Below are 18,806 nucleotides of genomic sequence, written 5' to 3'. Positions count from 1 at the left end.
TAATTCACTTCCTTTTCTCATTTTCTTTTTATATCAACAATTTTTCATCCTCAAATCTTCTTCTCTCTATTTACACCTAGAGCGATAATCCTAGCATGGATTCTTATTTTTACGACTGCAATTCCGACCGCAATATGTCATGGTGAGGTATCCTATGTGCATAAAGGAGAAAATCACACAGCCTGCTTGTTTCTATCTGAACAAGGATATCGTCATGATTTATTCCAGGTAAGAGTTGTATTACATCCTTTATTACATGCATATATGCTCGATTTGTCAATGCCCGTTGTGTTTTCACTGATGGAATATTTGCGATATGAAATTGAATGAAAATATATTCGAATCACGAACAATTTTACTGCAACATTGACACACAAGATATATATGTGGAAATAAAATGACATAAGAGCCTAAAGGCTTATGAGAACATCGAAAAGTAAAAGGGAGAGTATGCGACAGAGTGACTTAATTAATTATGTATAGCCCTACACTCAACATTAAAAGTCTTCCCATGATAACGTTTTATGACGTACGTTGTGTTTGTTTTAAATGAAATGCTCATTCTAAAAAGGACAAAATGTGGTCAGGATGGATGTGATTGTGGACTTCCGAGTGAAGTGGTTAGAACAATGAGGTTATGACTTCAGGAAAGTTTTAAATTCAAACATTAAAATGTCATAGATGCTCTAAGATGGGGTAAAAAGAACCAAAAACTAACTTCCAGAATTAAGCTTCCAGAAAAATAAGCTGAATAATCGTAAATCTAGTTTCCCATCATTTGATTCCAATATGATCATATTACAGCACTAAAACTCAAAATGGATCATCCCATAGTCATCAAACATATTCAATAAGCATCACATCACTGTACTAAATCTGTATAGTACAGGGTAAAGTAATACTCCTGATGTCTTCTCATGGAATTTTATAGTATTTTTATGATCCCTAACGGAAAAAATATGTATACATAAGAAAATTGAGACTTATGGTCAACATTTTTCTCACTCAAGACTTTGATCTTCACAATTTATTTGCCTTTATCTACAAGTATCTACAATTTCAACAAGCAAAACAATGAATGGAACATGTAGAAAGTGTGAAAATAAAACATAAAATCAGCCACTCCCTCACTTGATATATTTCTCTATTTTTTGTGAACTACATAAAAAACATAAATCCCATAAAATAAAAGTAACAAGTCTATAATGGCATTTTTTGCTCGTGTATGTTCACATTCATCTCCAGCAACCAAATGAATATTGTGATGATAAAAAGGGAACAATTCCGAATTATGTAGTATAATAAAGAGGAAGCTAGTAAACAAGTGGATACGTATGGCTGATTTTGGCGCATCTAATTCAGTCGCATCCATATTGTTCTACAGATCCATAAATTACGTAGTCATAAGTTAACAGCTTTCCAACTCGAACTCATGCATACAAATCGGTCGACCATTATGGCTGGAACTTTGTGGCTAACTTCATACAAATGCATAAATTAAGGAATCAAAACAGACAGACAGACATAAACAAATAACGAACAACAACAAACTCACCCTTTAGAATAATGTACTGATAACAACTGTTTTGGGTTGGAGATTCATGCTTTTGATATAAACATCCTACGTAGTCTATTATTTTCACACAGTTAATAATAGACACACAGTACTACTGTTCAGTATGTGTTTATCAACATGAGTACGCTACAACAACATAACTTATACTTATTACCTCGAGCTGTGTGCATGCCTTTAACATATATATAATGATAATAATAATTCAATTCTACCTTCTTCAGATATCGTTCCTTCTCTCATCTTATGTCATTCCATTGTCATTAATATCGTTCCTTTACGTTGGAATGTTGTCACGTCTTTGGAGTTCAAATGCTCCGGGTGGCGGAAAAGGCTCGAAAGAATCCAGGTATGATTTAAATGCTTGTCTACATATGCTTTATATATAGCTCCTTATAATCAGCAAGATGTTGTATTTTTTTGTTGTTTAGTTTTTTTCCTCTTCCCTTTCTTTCCGCTGATGGTTGAGTGGTTTTAAGGAAGCGGTTATGGGAAGAGAAAAAAAGTGAAAGCATCAATGTTCACAAAAAAGTAATGTTTCGTATAACGTCATGGTATAAATAAATGATTAGAACGCATTTGTGCTAGATAAGTGGTAACAGGAAGAGCTGGTGATGGCTTTATAAAAATAAAGTAAGGGATTTTAGTTTGATTTGAGTGAACGCATTTTACGTTTTGGAACATTTTTTGGGAACTAAGTAAATTGTTTTATTCTGGGATACTAAGGTACGGGTGTCTGATGTGCTCGATCGATACATGTTATGCTCGGTAGCAATTTTAAGCGTCATTTCCATCACATTCAATCCTAAATGATTTGGAATGGCTCAAATCAAACAATAAAACACAAATACATAAAATCTCTTATCGTGACTCACATTGTTACTTATCCAGCCCAACAAAATGTATAATCAAATGCGTTTATTTTCATAAACACTCAACAGAAGAAAATAGAAAGAAGAAAGGAAAAAGTTGTAAAAGAAAAGTATGTAACGAAAAAAAACAGAAGAAAAAATCGGTATACACATAAGAACAATAAGAGGAAAATCATGAAAAAGCCATGAAAATAAGAAGAAGTTGAAGCGAAAAAAAGAAGGAATTGTAGAAGTAGTAAAAAGAAAGTTACATAAATTTTACAGCAATTGGCATGATTTTCATCATTTCTTTCCCTGATGGCTTTTAGATTTTTTCTTCTTACTTCCTTCCTAACATGCGACCGCTCATTTTTTTCGGCTGCCACATTCTTCATATTACACTGCCCCCGAAGACATTCCATTATTTCATTTGTAATGGACGAGAATAAGGAGGCAGAATGAAAATCATTAATTTTGTTGAAACAATTTATATTTGAAAGACTAAATGATTTCTTTTCTTTTCCATTTCATTCTCATTTGCTTAATATTACAGGAAAGGGAAGAAGCGAGTTACACGATTAGTTGTTTTTGTGGTGAGTAGACAATAAAATTCATGACTATCTTGTACGTACTTTTTTGCAACTACTAAAGTTGTGAAGAAATGAGTGAAATTGATGCATGACTTGGACATTGTGAGTGCTTTTTGCTATAAGGAAATTAATCATGTGGAAAATGATGAACTTGGTCGGTAATTACTATGCGGATCTTTATTAGTCATTTGTTTTTAGTTTTTATAACGTTATGTACTTGAGTTTCAATGGAGTTCCACTTTATTCTTTTAGATTTTGTGTATATTCGCTTGTTTAACTTGAAGATCATTTCACCTGATTTGATTTATTTTAGTGTAGTTTTAATAACTCTCTGAATGAACATTCAGATTCTTCTTGCTTTCATACTAAAATCTGCTGCAAAATCATCCAATCCAAATAATTCAATAAGAACTTCATTCAACAATTTTTAATCAAATCGTGAAAAAAGACATTAACTCTCAGACAACGCAAGAACCACCATTAAAATTCATTACTTCATTATTTGCCATCAATTTAAAATTCAAATGGGTCCATTAAACTAAAAATAATGGCTGAACAGTACCGAACCATAAAGACATTTTTCAAATTCTATTACTTAAATAATTGTCCCTAAAGCTTCGATTTTCCTATGGGATGGACTCTTAATGACGTTTATCGATTTAATTTTACCAACTGCTCCCTTTAATTAACAAAAAAAGAACCTTTCCATCCCAAAAATTGAATTTTCTTGACATCACTGCTAAATAATCCGAATTGAAAATAATGGAAATAAATCGAACCGCTCTGGTCGTTTTCAAGTCAAATTGAGTGTGGAATTTTATGGTCTGTTTACTAAAGTTAATTCTCCCATAAATATATAGCATCTACAATCAATTAATTTTTCAGCGTCTGAAAGTGCCTTAAGATCAAAAAAAGATTACAGAAGTTCAAAAGTCTTCTTCCTATACCTTCTAATTTTCATAACGCATGACGACAAAAATTTAAAAAATACAACATTCTTCTTCATATCTGCTACATTAAACCTACACATGGAAGTTATCACATTGTAAGAAGCTCACAGCCTCCCGCGACCAAAACTTGAACAATTTCTTTAACTTTAACATGACTTCTGCGTATTTCATTTGTTATTTATGTTTAGACATAATCTAAAATGAATGTTACATGATGTTGAAGTAATGCATTAGAATACACAGGGAGCAATTAAAAACAAAGGCACCGTCATCTCATCACGTAATATTAAAAAGGAGGAAAAAAGAAGAAAGAAAGTTTGGAGTGGAAAAAATTAAATTTACATGTTTTTGGCTGCTTAGTGGATCTAAAGAGTCGTGGTATTTCGATGTTTCGAGCTTTTATTTAAAAATTTAAATTAAGGCTTGAATTAAGTTGAAATCTAATACTTGAGTAACTTAATATGGCTAAATGCAAGACTCTTCTCGAAATCAGCAACAAGTTTCATTAAAAATTCAAAACAATTTAAATAATAAACCCAGAGGCAACATCTAGGGCGATTTTAATGCTTCAGTAACTCCACAAAACTTTTAATCTAGATACGCTAGCATTTATCATTTTCTACATGATTCAATTAAATGAAAAAAGCATGCAATGAACAGCTCATACAGAATTAAATTAAAAAATTTCAATTAACTTATTTTCTCTTTTGCATCTCATTACAGGTCGTCGCGTTTTCAATCTGTTGGGCACCAATACAAATTATCCTAGTATTAAAATCATTAAATCTTTACAAGACAAATGCAATAACCGTCTCAATACAGATCATTAGTCACGTGTTAGCATATTTAAATTCATGTCTAAATCCATTCCTTTATGCCTTTCTAAGTGAAAACTTTAGGAAAGCTTTTAGGAAAGTTATGTGGTGCGGACGACAGCACCAATCATCTCATTATATTTTAACTGCACCTGATACAAAATCAACACGCACACGTACGGGTGGAAATACAGGAAATGGTGCGCCAAGTGTTGATATTCTCTAAAAATTGGCATGTGAAAATCGAGAAGCACAGTGTGTAGCTAAATTTACTTATAGTATTACATTTCACAAAAAATCAGCGGATGGAAAGGAAAGTTCTTTTATAATGTCAATCAAAATCAGTTTGTTAAATTTTATAACTGCCACCCACATACACATCTAGCAGCCACAGTGACATTGAATATTTTATATTTTTTGATGTTGCTGAATATTTTTTGTTTTTGTTTTGTTGACTTGAAGATACTTCTTCGAAGCCACTCGTTGTCTCGTTGACAAACAAAATTCTTTTTTCCATTGAATTTCTATTTAGCGCATTTTTCAAGAACTGATGCTTTTTTCAAACGAGAAAGGCTTACTTGAGTCTATTTTTGTCAATTTCTGAGGCATGATAGCTTCATATCTGAAAAGATTTTGACTAAATAAGTTTTAGATTGAGTTGAACCTACGGAAGCACATTTTCAAATCATGACGTTAAAAACGAAAAATGCACTTCTGTACCTTAATGTCTGATGATTTTTCAAACTTCTTTTGTTTGTGAACATTACAATCAGCAATAGAAAATTTTCATAAATTACCATGACATTCATCATCAACAATTCTCAAATGTCTTCGTTATCGTCAACAACAAAATTCTAAAACTGGGCGTAAATAGCTTTAAGCTACATATATAAAAAGAAACTTTGTGGATGGAATGTATTTTCAAAAATTCTAAAACGAAAGAAAAAGTTGAAGAACAAAAAAAAATTTAATGTCGAATTGTGTTTTATTCGGTGAGTAAACATGATGGGAATACGTTTACTTTTGATGTAGACTCTATTCCGAAAGACAGAACAGCACAGAAAATGTTGAATGCAGCAAATGAAATAGACAGTTTATAAACTTTTCTCCATCCCTACATCCTCTCCTGTATATTCTAATATATTCCTTCATAAATGAACCAAAAGATATAAGTAAGAAAATGAATTTACCTTTACATATACATGCTGATAATACGGCATAAAGAAGAATTACATAAAATTCACTGTTTGTACAATTATGGTGCGATCTTGTGGGAAATTTCAGCAGATTTATTTTGATGGGGTTTTGATGCTTGATTAGAGTTGATAACATTTGGGGTTTACATATGACGTGAAAGTACAAATTGGTACAAATATTTTCATGTTAAGTGTAGGATGTATCAAAATGTTTGGAGCTACTTTAATTTTTAACATGATTTTTGGTAATGAATATACTTTTAACAAGGCTTAAGATTGTAAGCTTTAATGTTATTAGCAGATTGGATTTTATTTGACATGATAAGCTTCTTGCTGAAAACTTGTTGTGTAATACTCAATTAAAACTTGAGCCTTAATTACCTATGCTCTGTATACAACTATCTTAGAAATGTTTAGATAATATTATTGAACTTTCATAATCTCTATTCTACCCGGAAAGCACACGGCGAAGTAATGACTTAACTCTAGCCTTTGGGTGTGTTTGATTTAATCTGGCTTGGGATTAGAGTCATGCTAGTCTGGGACTGGATTTTCGGACTTTTCTACACCGTTTGTCTTCCGGAAACGTTCCAGAACATCAACAAAACTTCCAAATCATATCACTTTTTAGTTCAGATTTAAACAAAACATGAATAAATTGAACAATTTTAAAATTCAAATTTCATAAGCAAATATTTAAAGGCTTAAATTGATAGAGGTAATAGGATTATGCAAATTTATTTGATTGATTTTGTTTCTTGAAGCTACTCTCAATGTTCCTTTGTCAACATTTTTGCAAATTCACATAATACTCCAAAGTACATATTTCTTAATGCAAAAAATGAAAATCCATATAAAAAAAATCTACTTAAGGTGCTTAAATAAAAATTCTCGAAAGGATTGATCATCCTGACATGAATCATCAGTTATGAAAAGCTTCTAAAAATAGAAGAATAAACATCAAAAAGAAAATTTCTCGAGAGAATTTTTTGCATTTATCAATTTATAAAAAAGCATATGTGAGGTAGAATGTCAGTCAGGTATGAACTGTCAAACCTACGCAAGAATCACAAAATAAATGTTTTGCATCAAAATATGATTCATTTTCATTGACAAAAATAGCTTTCAGGTTTCCTTTGTTTGAGCTTTTGAGCAATTCCACAGAGACTTTAGTGATGGAAGTCTTTGACTTAAAGCTATAAATTCTCTATCAGCATCAATTAATCAGTATCAATTTAAACTGTGAAATATTTCAACAAGGATATTTAAATGAGATATAAAAAAATCCTATAGACTATAGAAATCCCGTTCCACATGTCTATACATGCGATTTAAGAGAAAATAATCAAAAAATGGGTTCGAATTTGTACTTTATATAGAAATTCAATTTTTTTTTATAAATGTCAATTGAAGGTAAAGAAAAGAAAACACTTGAGAAAAAAATTTGCATAAGGAGCTCCTATTTAAATGTTTGTACTTAAAAAGTAAATAGCGGAATAATTGAAAAAAAAGGAAAAATTTTTCACATTTATAAATTTTAAATTTTGTGTAGAATATAGTCAAAAAAAAAATTTGTTAAGCATATATGTACAGTTAAATTTATCGTATAATAGAATGAAGAAAAATGCAAAGCGATATGTAGATGTTAAAAAAATTTATATTGATTATCAAACCTACCACAAATATCAAGAAAAAAAATTTTTCATACACAAATATTTTTAAAAATGATTGTATTTTCTATTCCTAGAAAATTGAAATTTAGAATAAAATATATGAAAAAAGTAACGTTTCTGATTCAAAAGTTAAAGATGCGTGAAATGAAATTTTCTATTTTCCCATAACGAGAAAAGCATCTGTGGTTTGCCAATGGAAGCTTAGAATTGTTGATTGAAAAATTGGGAAGTTAGTGAAATTGTGTTGCTTCTCGTGGAAGCTTGAATGCTTTCTTCCTATTATTGTAACCTCAAAATGATGGCAATTTTGAGCGAAAATTCCCTAGTGGGGGATTATTTGCTTAAGATGTCTTATCTGTTTTGATGTTCAATCTTATTACTGTAATATATTTGCTTCTTAGTAAAAGTAGGATATTTCTGAATTAAAGTTACAAAAGGAATCATTAGAAATACTCAGAGCTCGAAGTCAACTCGACTCTGTATAAAATTTGAGTCGATTTTAAGCTCTGGAAATACTCAATCTCAAAAATATTAGACATCATAAGCAAACTATCCCGCATCAAAACTTCTAATTTTACTAAACATTGCAATAATACTATGAAAATTCTATCCAATATCTCCATTTTCCTCTTAAAAATCCAACTGACTTTTGTAGAATAAAAATAAATTTTTGTAATACACAAAGAACCGCAATAAAATAATTTGTTAAGAACCCATTGGCAGACCACAGAATACAATTTACAGTAACAAAATGAAGAAGAACGGCACTGAAGAGGAAAAAAATGAGGAGCACAAGAAAAAAATTTACATAATTGTTTACTGCTTAAGCGTCTCTATGAAAGTCTCTCGAGAGCCCAGGGGGATTTTTATGCACTTAAGCAATATATCCTTTAGCCTATAAAGAAAAGAAAAAAAAACATATAAAAAATGAGAAGAAAAAAAGGTAACAAATACAAATTTTCTTGCTCAAGTTCTTCTCCCTTAGCTATAAGTGAACATAAAGAAGTTGTATTAAATTAAATGCGTGTCTACACACAGAAAAAGAAAACAAGTTTATCTATAAAAAAAGAAAAAGTATTCGCCTATGAAAAGGTATGAAAATGCCAATTTGTAATTTTTTGAGATAGTTACAAAACCTGTGAATAAAGAAATCATAAAATGAATGAACCAAAAACTTACTCTTTTGATACCTTAATTATCTATTAATCTTATTTACAGATGATATCTAATTTTTGGGACTTTAGACACTTTGAAGGCACTTTAAGCAATTATTTAGAATGTTAAAAAGGCCAATTTTGACATCCAACAACAGTTTTGCTCAAGATTTGATTAAGGTACTCTCTACTTTGTTACAGCTGGTTTTCCACTCTTAAGAGTTCTCATAAAAGCATGTCAAATATCAACTTTTCTATGTATTCGTGTGTTCTTCATTAAACATCATATTCTACATCCTATACTATGTTATAAATGTTATTATTATTTTTATAGTTGAATGAATGATCGATTATTAAACTTATTGACAAGTGAATATGACAGTTGATTACTTACTTCAGTGAATAATTGACTTTATGAGTGATGGTTGCAATAATGAGTCCTTGAAGAGTCTGGAAAGTTGCAAGAATAATTACTTTATCAACATATTGATTGTCTGACTTAATATCTGAAGTAATAAAATTACAAAGTTCTGAAGTATTGGGAAGAAATTTACATGTAACAAAAATAATCCTTGTTTACATACTCAGAGTTCGTTCACTTTTGATCTCCGAGAAATTCCCATTAATTGTTTGGTTGCATTACCCTTAAAAAGCTACATAAATCAACTCGGTGTGACGACCATACAAGTAATTATTCATGAGACCACATGTAGAATCTAGATCATGAATATAGAATTTAAGGTAAAGCACAGAAAACTCGTTCAAAACATCCGAAAAACAAGGAACAAAACGAAATTTATGAAAGTAATAAAACAAGAGTTTCTTCCATTTATCCAATTGTTGTATAATATAAACATGAGTTTAAAGTATTTTTCATCTGACAACGAAGACAAAATAAAAATGATCTCATTTTTTTTTCTTCTTTCATTGTGTGTATCGAAGTAGCTATGAGGTAGAAAATGTACACAGGAAATTCAAGCATTTGTTGTTGTCATTAAAAAATAGAAGTAAAGCTTAAAGCACCTCGTGCAAATATCAATCATTTTACAGCATAAACAGGGATTGTTCGTTAATGATGACTATCATCGACATATCCCACAGCAAGAAGGATCTAACACCCAAAATTCCGAAATTCTCCTTGAATTTTTTCGGTCAAATCATTCAAACATGAAAATTTGTGAACGGCATTAAGGAACTACCCCATAACGTGAAATGTCTCCCACGAAATTCTATAGTCTGGTGCGTCTGTTGCACGTCGTATTTTTTTCTCATGGATATACCTCGTAACTTCTTCATGGCACTTTTTATGATGTAATTTACACTTTGGATAGGATGTCAGATGTCTCATGTGTTGGTGTGAACGCCCATAAATTTAATAATTTTATATTGTATTGAATTGATCGACCATGGATTTCTGTAAATTCAAGTTCGGTGCTTTAAGTTGATGAATTTCAATTTTCTTCATTGAATCTTGCGATTTTCAATGGAATTACTTCAAAAATATTTTACACGTATCACCGTTAGATCAAAGGCGGTGACTCTAGCTTATCATTGCATGATTCTTATTGTGTAGTTAGCAACAGAAACTTCTTCCTTAAGAGAATCGACACGTGTTCCTAATAATTTCATTTATGAATTTATGCTCAAAATTAAGTTTAACCTTTATTGCCGTAAGTTAAAATTCATTTTACAGCACCGCATATGAGTTAGGTCATATTCACAAATTACATGCAGGCACAACAGCTTTATAAAATGTTATAAGCATATATTAGACATAATTTTGAGGAATTGCTACGCTCTTACGAACGTAATATCATTAAACAAAAATTTGCCAGCAGTTGATAACAAAATTAAGTATTTATGAAAATTACTGCCGTTCGCTTAATACGGAGGGCGAATGGGAATCCCTTATTTTAACATCAAGGAACAAGCAAAAACAAAGTTACATAAAAAGGAAAATCTGTCATGAAATTCGTTCGTCCCTGTTGAGAAATTTTCGTCAAGTTTTTTGGTTTGTGGAGTTTTTGATGTGAATTTAATGACTTTTCGATGAATTCTGTAATGAGATGACGTATTGTTTGTAGCTATGCTGTAGCTTGTATAAAAAAATTAGGAAAAACTTTTTAATTCCGCATGATAAAGAAATCCCATGGATAAATTGGAAAAGAAGCTTAGGAATGTGAATAATGTTGGGATGTATTTTGTATGTTTAATTTTAAATTGGATAGAATTTTTGGAAGATATTATTATCATTTCGTCCTTGAAACTGAGCATCCAAAAGTCATAGTTCAGCAATAATTAATGTAAACATTGCTTTAAAAATCCCCCAAAAATATCCTAAAGGACGTCCTTTATATCAAATACTAAACCTTTCTCCAACAGAAATTTACCTTTCATATTCAGGCAACGGACAATTTTCACAGCATACTGAATTGGATTAATTCATTTAAACCGACACCAATTGTTATTTGCAACACCAGCGTCATAAAGTTTTTTATCTTTCTTCTCTTAGTTAAACCTTCTTATATACATATAATTTTTCCTTTAATTACTTATTATGCAAAATTTTAATTTACAGATAAAAAATATGCAGAATGAGAGGATAAAAGGCAAAATGAGGAGCGACTGGTTGTAACAGATTTTTCAACTTATTCAGCTTGCTTGTTGATGATGGGTGGAAATTAAATTAAAAAAAAAAAAACTTTATCTTGAACACAAGACATGGGGAAAAGTGGAAGAACTGAAAAGGGTGCGCTTAGCGTGCAGAATTTTAAATTACTTTCAATAGTGATAGGAATGAGGAATAATGTAAAGAGATTTATTTATTTTATATAAAATTTATATATGCATAATTTTTAATAATTATTTTAATGTTCTTGTCAAGCCAGAAGCAATGCGGTGTTGTTATCATATACTGTATTCCATCATTGTCTTCATATTGTGGTCTAGATAATTGAAAAAGGTTCTGGATTGTAGTGAGCTTTATTCTTGAAATTAACAAACTCTTCAAATTCACTGAAGTCGTGAACGGCCCCAATGCATACTACAGCGTTTCTACTTTTAAAAAAGAGAATCATTGAAATATGATCAGCGACCAAACCATCTTAATATTCACTTCCAATCTCCAAAATCATAAAAAATTCCTGAAACATTTCTTTAATCCTCAGACCATTTTTAAATTCTGATTTTCTATTCTTCTAACAGTGTCGAGATTTTAAATTGACACAATTTAATTTATCCACAATGTAAAGTAGATATGTATTTACCATATCAGAATTTTATAAGGATGTTGCTTCGGTATAAAATAATAAAAGATAAAGATTGAATGCCAGAGAGTGATGAGATAGATTGAATGTAAATTAGGATTTTGCTGCTTTAATAAATAATCCTCATCGTTTCAGAATTGAAAGACTAAAGCTCCTTCGTCATGGGTGAGAAATTTTTTTTCTGCTCAATTCCACGTCGGAGGCGATGAAAAGTGTAAAGAAACGAAATTTTTTATTCTCGATCTTACTCACTCCTGCTTTACTTAATCCCGGATTTCAATTTTCCAAAAACTCATCGTAGACATAAATACAAGCCACTTTGGTTTAAGGAAGAAAAGCAATTCTTTGTAGATTTTCCTTTGTGGATTTTCAATTCAGTTAGTAGAAAGCGTTGAAAATTTAATGTTAAATTAAGGTAACGACCTCAAACTATGAGAAAAAAATTAACTATAGTCACAAATTTACTAAGATTTCACTTTTTTGCCAAAAATAAGCAAAAAACTTTTTGCTTTTGTCAGCAAAAAATAAAGCTTAAAGTGCTTAATGCTTACCAATATTCCCAAGAGTTTCCACTTCTTTTCCTCGTCCAAAAATGCCGCTTTTGTTCTCTACATGCTGTGAAGTAAACAATACATAAACTACGTGACTTATAAAATGGCCCTTCACTCTCTCAACACGCATCAGTGTTACTCAACTCAATTCAATTCCTCTAGTCTCCTCGCATTTTATTTATATATTGTTGTGTGTTTTAGATGAATGGATTTTACGTATTTCACAAAAAAAGGAACAGAAATAATAATAAAAAGTATAAGGGTATAGGGCAATTTTGCTTATGGATATTGGATGAATGAAATATTTTGTTGTTTACAGTTTGTCTGATTGTTTATTCAATTTTTCTGGGGATAAAATAATATATTAAGTTGAATTTAATTTTAGAAAGAATAAATTGAATTGCTTATGCTGGGATTTGTATTGACCAAAATGTTTCTATTCACACAAAAGACTTGTCTTTTGGGATCAGTTTAATAGAACGATGAGATTAGGTAGTAGGACATCATAACTAAATGACCAAAAAATTCCCAAAATATTAAGCTAATCTCCCATGTGCATCGAAAACATGTTTTCAAAGGAACCAAGTGTGCTGCACAAAATCCAATTAAAGGTACATGAGCGATCACACCTACATCATTTTCGTGACTTGCTTACAACAATTTTTCAACTTCTTTTCTCTGTTCTTGTTGAAAAAATAAAGCAGATGAAATACAAAAGACTAAAAAATAATGCTTTCAAAAGCATGAAAAGCTTTCATTTGTTACGCATAGATACATTTCAATGCCATAAGTATTTTGGGAATCAAATTTTTCATCCTTCAATAAATAATTGTTTTTAAATATAAATTTATTTACACTTACTTGAATAGAATCCATTACGGCGAGCTTTTCATATCTATCAATTTCTCTAGCCTCATAGCATCGTCAAATGATCCCAAAAATGTTTAGTATTATAGCTGTAATAGAAAAAAATGTTGAATAATGAAAATCCACTTAACTCGTAGTATTTCAAGTGCTTTTAAAACCCCTTTTTTTTGTTTATCGATTTTATTGCTTTTTATGTTCAATCCAAATTGATTTTACTGTTTTTTGTTCCATTTCCTCCCTTTATCAATCTCCACATCGTGCTCCCATTACAATCATCATACTTTTATTTTTCATTACCGTTCATCACGCTTTTTTCAATGGATGAATGAATAATAAACGAAATACAAATTTGATTTTTAATGGAAGCTCAGCACAAGCGAGAATCCTTGATGAAATGAATTGTCATTGATTTGGATTCAATGTGTACATAAAATCTTACAAATAAAATTTTCTGAAATGGCAAGAAAGGAATTCGGTCTTAAAAAACATATTGCACCTGATGACCTTTTAAAGCTTGATATATTATTCAAATAACGATTACGATTGAAGAGAAAGGCACAAGTATTTTTTTATCGCAAGGTTTGTGAGAGTCTGTTGATGGGGAGCAATGCTGGAATAAAATTATCGATTGGCAAGCAGTTTGGCTTGACATTGACCTTAACGACAGGTTCAAGTCCGGAAATCACTTAAGCAACTCACCCCAAGCCTCATCAAATTGATCAAATGTGACCTATATTACCCCTGAATCCTATCTTGCCCTATATTCTGGAATCTCTCAATCCCAAAATACTCGATTTTCTTATACAAAACTAACGTTAATCCAACCTCACTATTAATCATCTACCCATCAGAAAAAGGGATGAAATAAGAGTATAGAACAGACGGTACAAAACAAAAAAATTTATGAAGCGTATTCTTGCCCTGAAGTGCATGATATAAACTATTCAATCAAAAATCGATCAAACGAAAAAAAATCAAATAAAAATCAGTTATTCATCTCAATCTTTTTTGCCTTCCTTTTTCCGCTTGCGTCGGCATTGAGAAGAAATTAAAGGGTGGTAGGGGATGTGAAGAAAACTAGGCAATTGATTCTTGAACTATGTGATATGATACTTTGAAAATATATGCAGCTTTATCCCTAAATGTGTAGATTTCCTTATGAAAACTTCAATATTTTCATGAAATATAAGATCTTAGATATAAGAACCTGCAAAATATCTTACGATTGATACAAAATTTCTCCATCAATTTTTCACTTATTCATTGTTGTTGCTATTGTATACTACATAGTCTAAAATAAACTCATCAATTCAATTGAATAGGAAAATATTTATTGAAGAAAGAAAACTACACTTTCATAAATTGACGGCTTAAGCGTCTTTAAGATGCTATTATGCTTTACACAGAAATCTATCTGATTAATTCTCCGAAGCAACGGAAAAACAACCGTGACTGTACGATCTCTGTTTATAATTCGATTGCTGCAAGTGAATTAAGAGACTATTAAAACCACTCCAGTTCCAGTCTATCCGCACTGTCCTTATTCACATTCAATTAAATTTAATTCATGACCCAATTACTCGAACAATCAAATCAATTTGGAAATAATTTCAATTGAAAGGAAACATCTAAAAGTTTCATATCCCATGAGACAAATACTCATCGATACAAGCTTTTTAATTAATTAATCAGACAATTACCAAAGTATTCATTTGTATAATTAGTCAAACAGCCCCATGCAGTTAAACAAATAGTTATTGATTTGTCATTTTACCAACAATCCTACCACACTCTATAGAATGACAAAATTTATTCACAAATGGAAGCAAAAAGGAACAGCAAGAAGCTTTCAGCATCATTAAAAAAAATCAGAAAACTTTCGTGCACATTATTACGTGATCTTATATTCTTTTTTGGTATGCGGTAAATGAGAATGAATTTGGGTATCATAAAATAATCAACTAAACATTTGTTTTATTCCTAATGTTGTGTCAATTCAGTCGACGTTTAACAAACATTGAGTAATGTATCTAACTAACAATATTTGATTTCGCAATTCAATTTAATGGTCAGGTACAACTGGGAGTTTTTATCATACCTCTTAGAGAAATAATAGAAAATGTTATTTTCCTAAATTTCTATTGATTGCTTTTTCCATCTTTATTCATGTTCGTCGTCCGCAAGCCATTTTTTCAGGCATTTGTGGGACAAGAAGAATGACGAGACTACCCACGCTTTGTCTGTTTACAAGCTCATCTATTTATCTTAATGTTATGCTGAATCAATCGGATTTTCACGTTAAAATTCAGGGTAAGCTTCTGTCTCGCCCACACTGGTCTTTGATCGGTTTATAAAAGTATTTGGTACTGTCTTGATTTGTCATGGGATTGGTGGATTTAGAGGAATTCTTAAAATGAATCGTGTTCAATTAATTAGAGGTAATTTGGTTATTTGGTTGTAATTAATTGGAACAGCATATAACTGCTGTTTTATTTTAAAGCTAATCACATAGCAACTATGTGATCATGAAAAAATGATGCGTATATTGAACAATTTGTTATTTATTGGTGCTCAGGTTACCTTCCGAAAAATGTCAAAATAAACAACTTAATAACTGTACACACCTTCAAATCATTATTTACCTACATTTTCATTTCATCAATAAGAATTGTACCTTGAGTAGCTTTTCATCAGAATTCACTAACTTTATATGCTGTTTGTAGGAAGTATACTTCAAACTTTTTCTCTTGATAAGCCCACGTTAATTAAAACTCACAAAATTTCTTAGAATTTTATTTTTATTAAATAAGGACTAAGAATTCATTTACAATTTAGGAACTTTTAATGAATTCTTCTTAAAATTAGCGGGAACTAAGAGTAACGAACAAGAATAAAATTTAATGAATTCCTGTTCATTCTATTTATAAAGGTACGCCTGTTAGAACTTTCAAACAATGGGAAGCACCAGAACTTCAGTTTAACTACCTTCTAAGAAGAACTAGTACAATTGAAATATGTTGAATTATTAGTCAAACATTCTGAATATATCTAAACGTTCAATGACGTCTGAACAAGATCTTGTCTAGGAACAGATCAATAACTTCAAAATTATCATTTTCCAAATAAAAGCGCTTCATTCATCCAAAAGATCCGCCTTAAAAAAACTTATATATCACAAATTGCTTGCCTTATGTTTCCCACACTCCAGCAGGAGGTTGAACACTAAGCACATAACAGTATGAGACGACAGTCGACATACAGTGTGCGAAAAAAATTCCCTCAATTTCAAATAAATTGAGTAATAACATTTAAGGGGCTTTTATATTACAATGAAAGGAAATAATAATAAAAGTCATCAATTTTTCCCATTAACCGCTATTGAAAAATTCATTCATCGTGTACCGATGCCAAATCGTATTTATTGTGTATCTGTCGTCCTTTATTTATTCTGAATGTCATTAAATGTTTCGCAAATTTTATTTACAATGTGGAATATTTTATTTGTACTTCAAAAAGGACTAGTTGAAGCTTCCAAGTGTGTAACAGACGTTGGAAGAAGTATTTTTAATTTGCAACTAAATTGTCAATTAGGTATTGCACAAGATATATATTTTTGGATCTTTGCCCTAGTTTTATGGAGGAATTGTTCAACAAAAAAATAAAAGTCAAAAGGAATCATGTGAAAAATAAGATCTATCAGAATATTTGAGCATCAATAGATTGTTATGAAAATAGCGTATGTTGAACAAAGGAGAAATGAAAAATGATAGAGACAAATTGGATCTGAATGGGATCGACTTTTTTATGTATAGAGTCTTGTTTTTTTCAGTTCATCGATTTTTCTTTGCTTTTGTGTATTTTTAAGTGATTTAAAGGACTTCCTGATTGGAAAAGGGGAAGCATTCATTGAGAATGGAGAATTTTGAGTCAGGGCAACATATGGGACATATGAATATGCTGTCAATATATTGTTGGCAATTTAGAACTTTTCAAAACTCTAATTAACATCAAATTGATAGTCATTTAGCTTAATTCCGTTTCATACTTCACAAGATGAAAAGATTATCCAGCAACACTTCACATCTCCGGCCACTTTCTCCAGCTAAACCACTTTAGTCACATCTCAAAAAAATTATTCAAATCATCCCCGACAGATTCTGTCACAGGACATAGCAAACCCCATCAACATGAATGTTAACAACAATTTTAATTAAAATCTTTCACTTTTCTCTGTCTATTTACTCCCCAGAACTACTGCTGACTGTGTTTAGTTATCAAATTGAATTCAAACAGAGAAGAAAAAGTGCTCACAAGCTGAAAAAGCTCAGACTTCATGCTGCGGATGTCTAAAATGTAAAAACATTTCATAGTGAACAAATTTTCTTTTTTCTGTAGTCACTTTTGACGAGATTGAATTGTGAATATGTAGATTATGACGAAAAAAATCCAGCACGTTATTAGGAAATTGAAAATTTCGTGCTTTTGAAGGATTTTTGATCACATTAAGATTTCCCTAAAGTCAAATTCTCCACGGGAAAATTTCTCATAAACTAAGATCATGTGACTTTATGACATCTAGGATAAATATGATGAATAGATTCATAAAACTAAATTAAAATATTTTGGATCTTAGAGGATTATTTGGGGATTTCCTTTATAAATTCGATAAAATGGAGCATGTTTTGATGATCGTACAGAACACCTAATGGAATCACTAGCTCTAAGACACCAAAGAAAAGATAAAAGCGAAAGTCATGATAAATACCTCATAATGCACTGTGAGATTTAATAAGAAAATTATTATTACTTCCAGAACAAGCACTTTTCACTTAATATTTGGAAGTACTAAAAATTTATCCCATCCATCGGGATAATATTCTGGGAGTAATAAAAAATTATCCCATCCATCGGGATAATATTTTGAAAGTATTAAATAATTATCCCGTCCATCGGATAATATTTTGGAAGCAAAAATGAAATAAAAAAATCGGAAATGATTATAAAAATGTTCACATTGTCGTGTACTAAATTTAAAAGCTTGTTCCTATTAAGCTCAATATGGTGAGAGAGAGGAAGTTTTATCAATTCTCATTGTTCATCATCTTGTCAAGAATCAATTATTTTTTATTGTATGAAAAGCTTTTTGCAATAAAGCACTTGATTTGAGCACAAATCGATCGATCTTAATAATTTTAATGTAGTTTGAAGCAATAAGAAAAAGTTTGTATGAAGAAGTTTTGTGAAAATTTGTTTTAGAAGAAAAGATACATTTAATTTCAGTTTTTAGATGTGGATTTTCGATTAGCAATCTTCCAAGAGG

The 18,806-nt window shown here is 30.8% G+C and overlaps 1 protein-coding gene across 1 annotated transcript in view; it reads left to right on the top strand.

The window, feature by feature from the left end:
• LOC139093280 (allatostatin-A receptor-like) overlaps positions 1-7,550 on the top strand; it is a 32,685-nt gene extending 25,135 nt beyond the window's left edge. The window contains exons 5-8 of the mRNA XM_070643961.1: positions 81-228; positions 1,798-1,922; positions 2,978-3,017; positions 4,688-7,550. Coding sequence (XP_070500062.1) covers positions 81-228; positions 1,798-1,922; positions 2,978-3,017; positions 4,688-5,005 — 631 coding nt within the window. The 3' untranslated portion in view covers positions 5,006-7,550. The remainder of the gene's footprint in view (positions 1-80; positions 229-1,797; positions 1,923-2,977; positions 3,018-4,687) is intronic.
• Positions 7,551-18,806: the final 11,256 nt, after the last annotated feature.

This window comes from Chironomus tepperi, unplaced genomic scaffold, assembly GCF_022539635.2.
Source record: "Chironomus tepperi strain 1889 unplaced genomic scaffold, CSIRO-AGI_Ctep_v1 contig_335, whole genome shotgun sequence".
In the NCBI taxonomy this organism is placed as follows: domain Eukaryota; kingdom Metazoa; phylum Arthropoda; class Insecta; order Diptera; family Chironomidae; genus Chironomus; species Chironomus tepperi.
The sequence above is the reverse complement of the archived record's forward strand: the minus strand, read 5'-3'. Positions and strand labels throughout refer to the sequence as shown.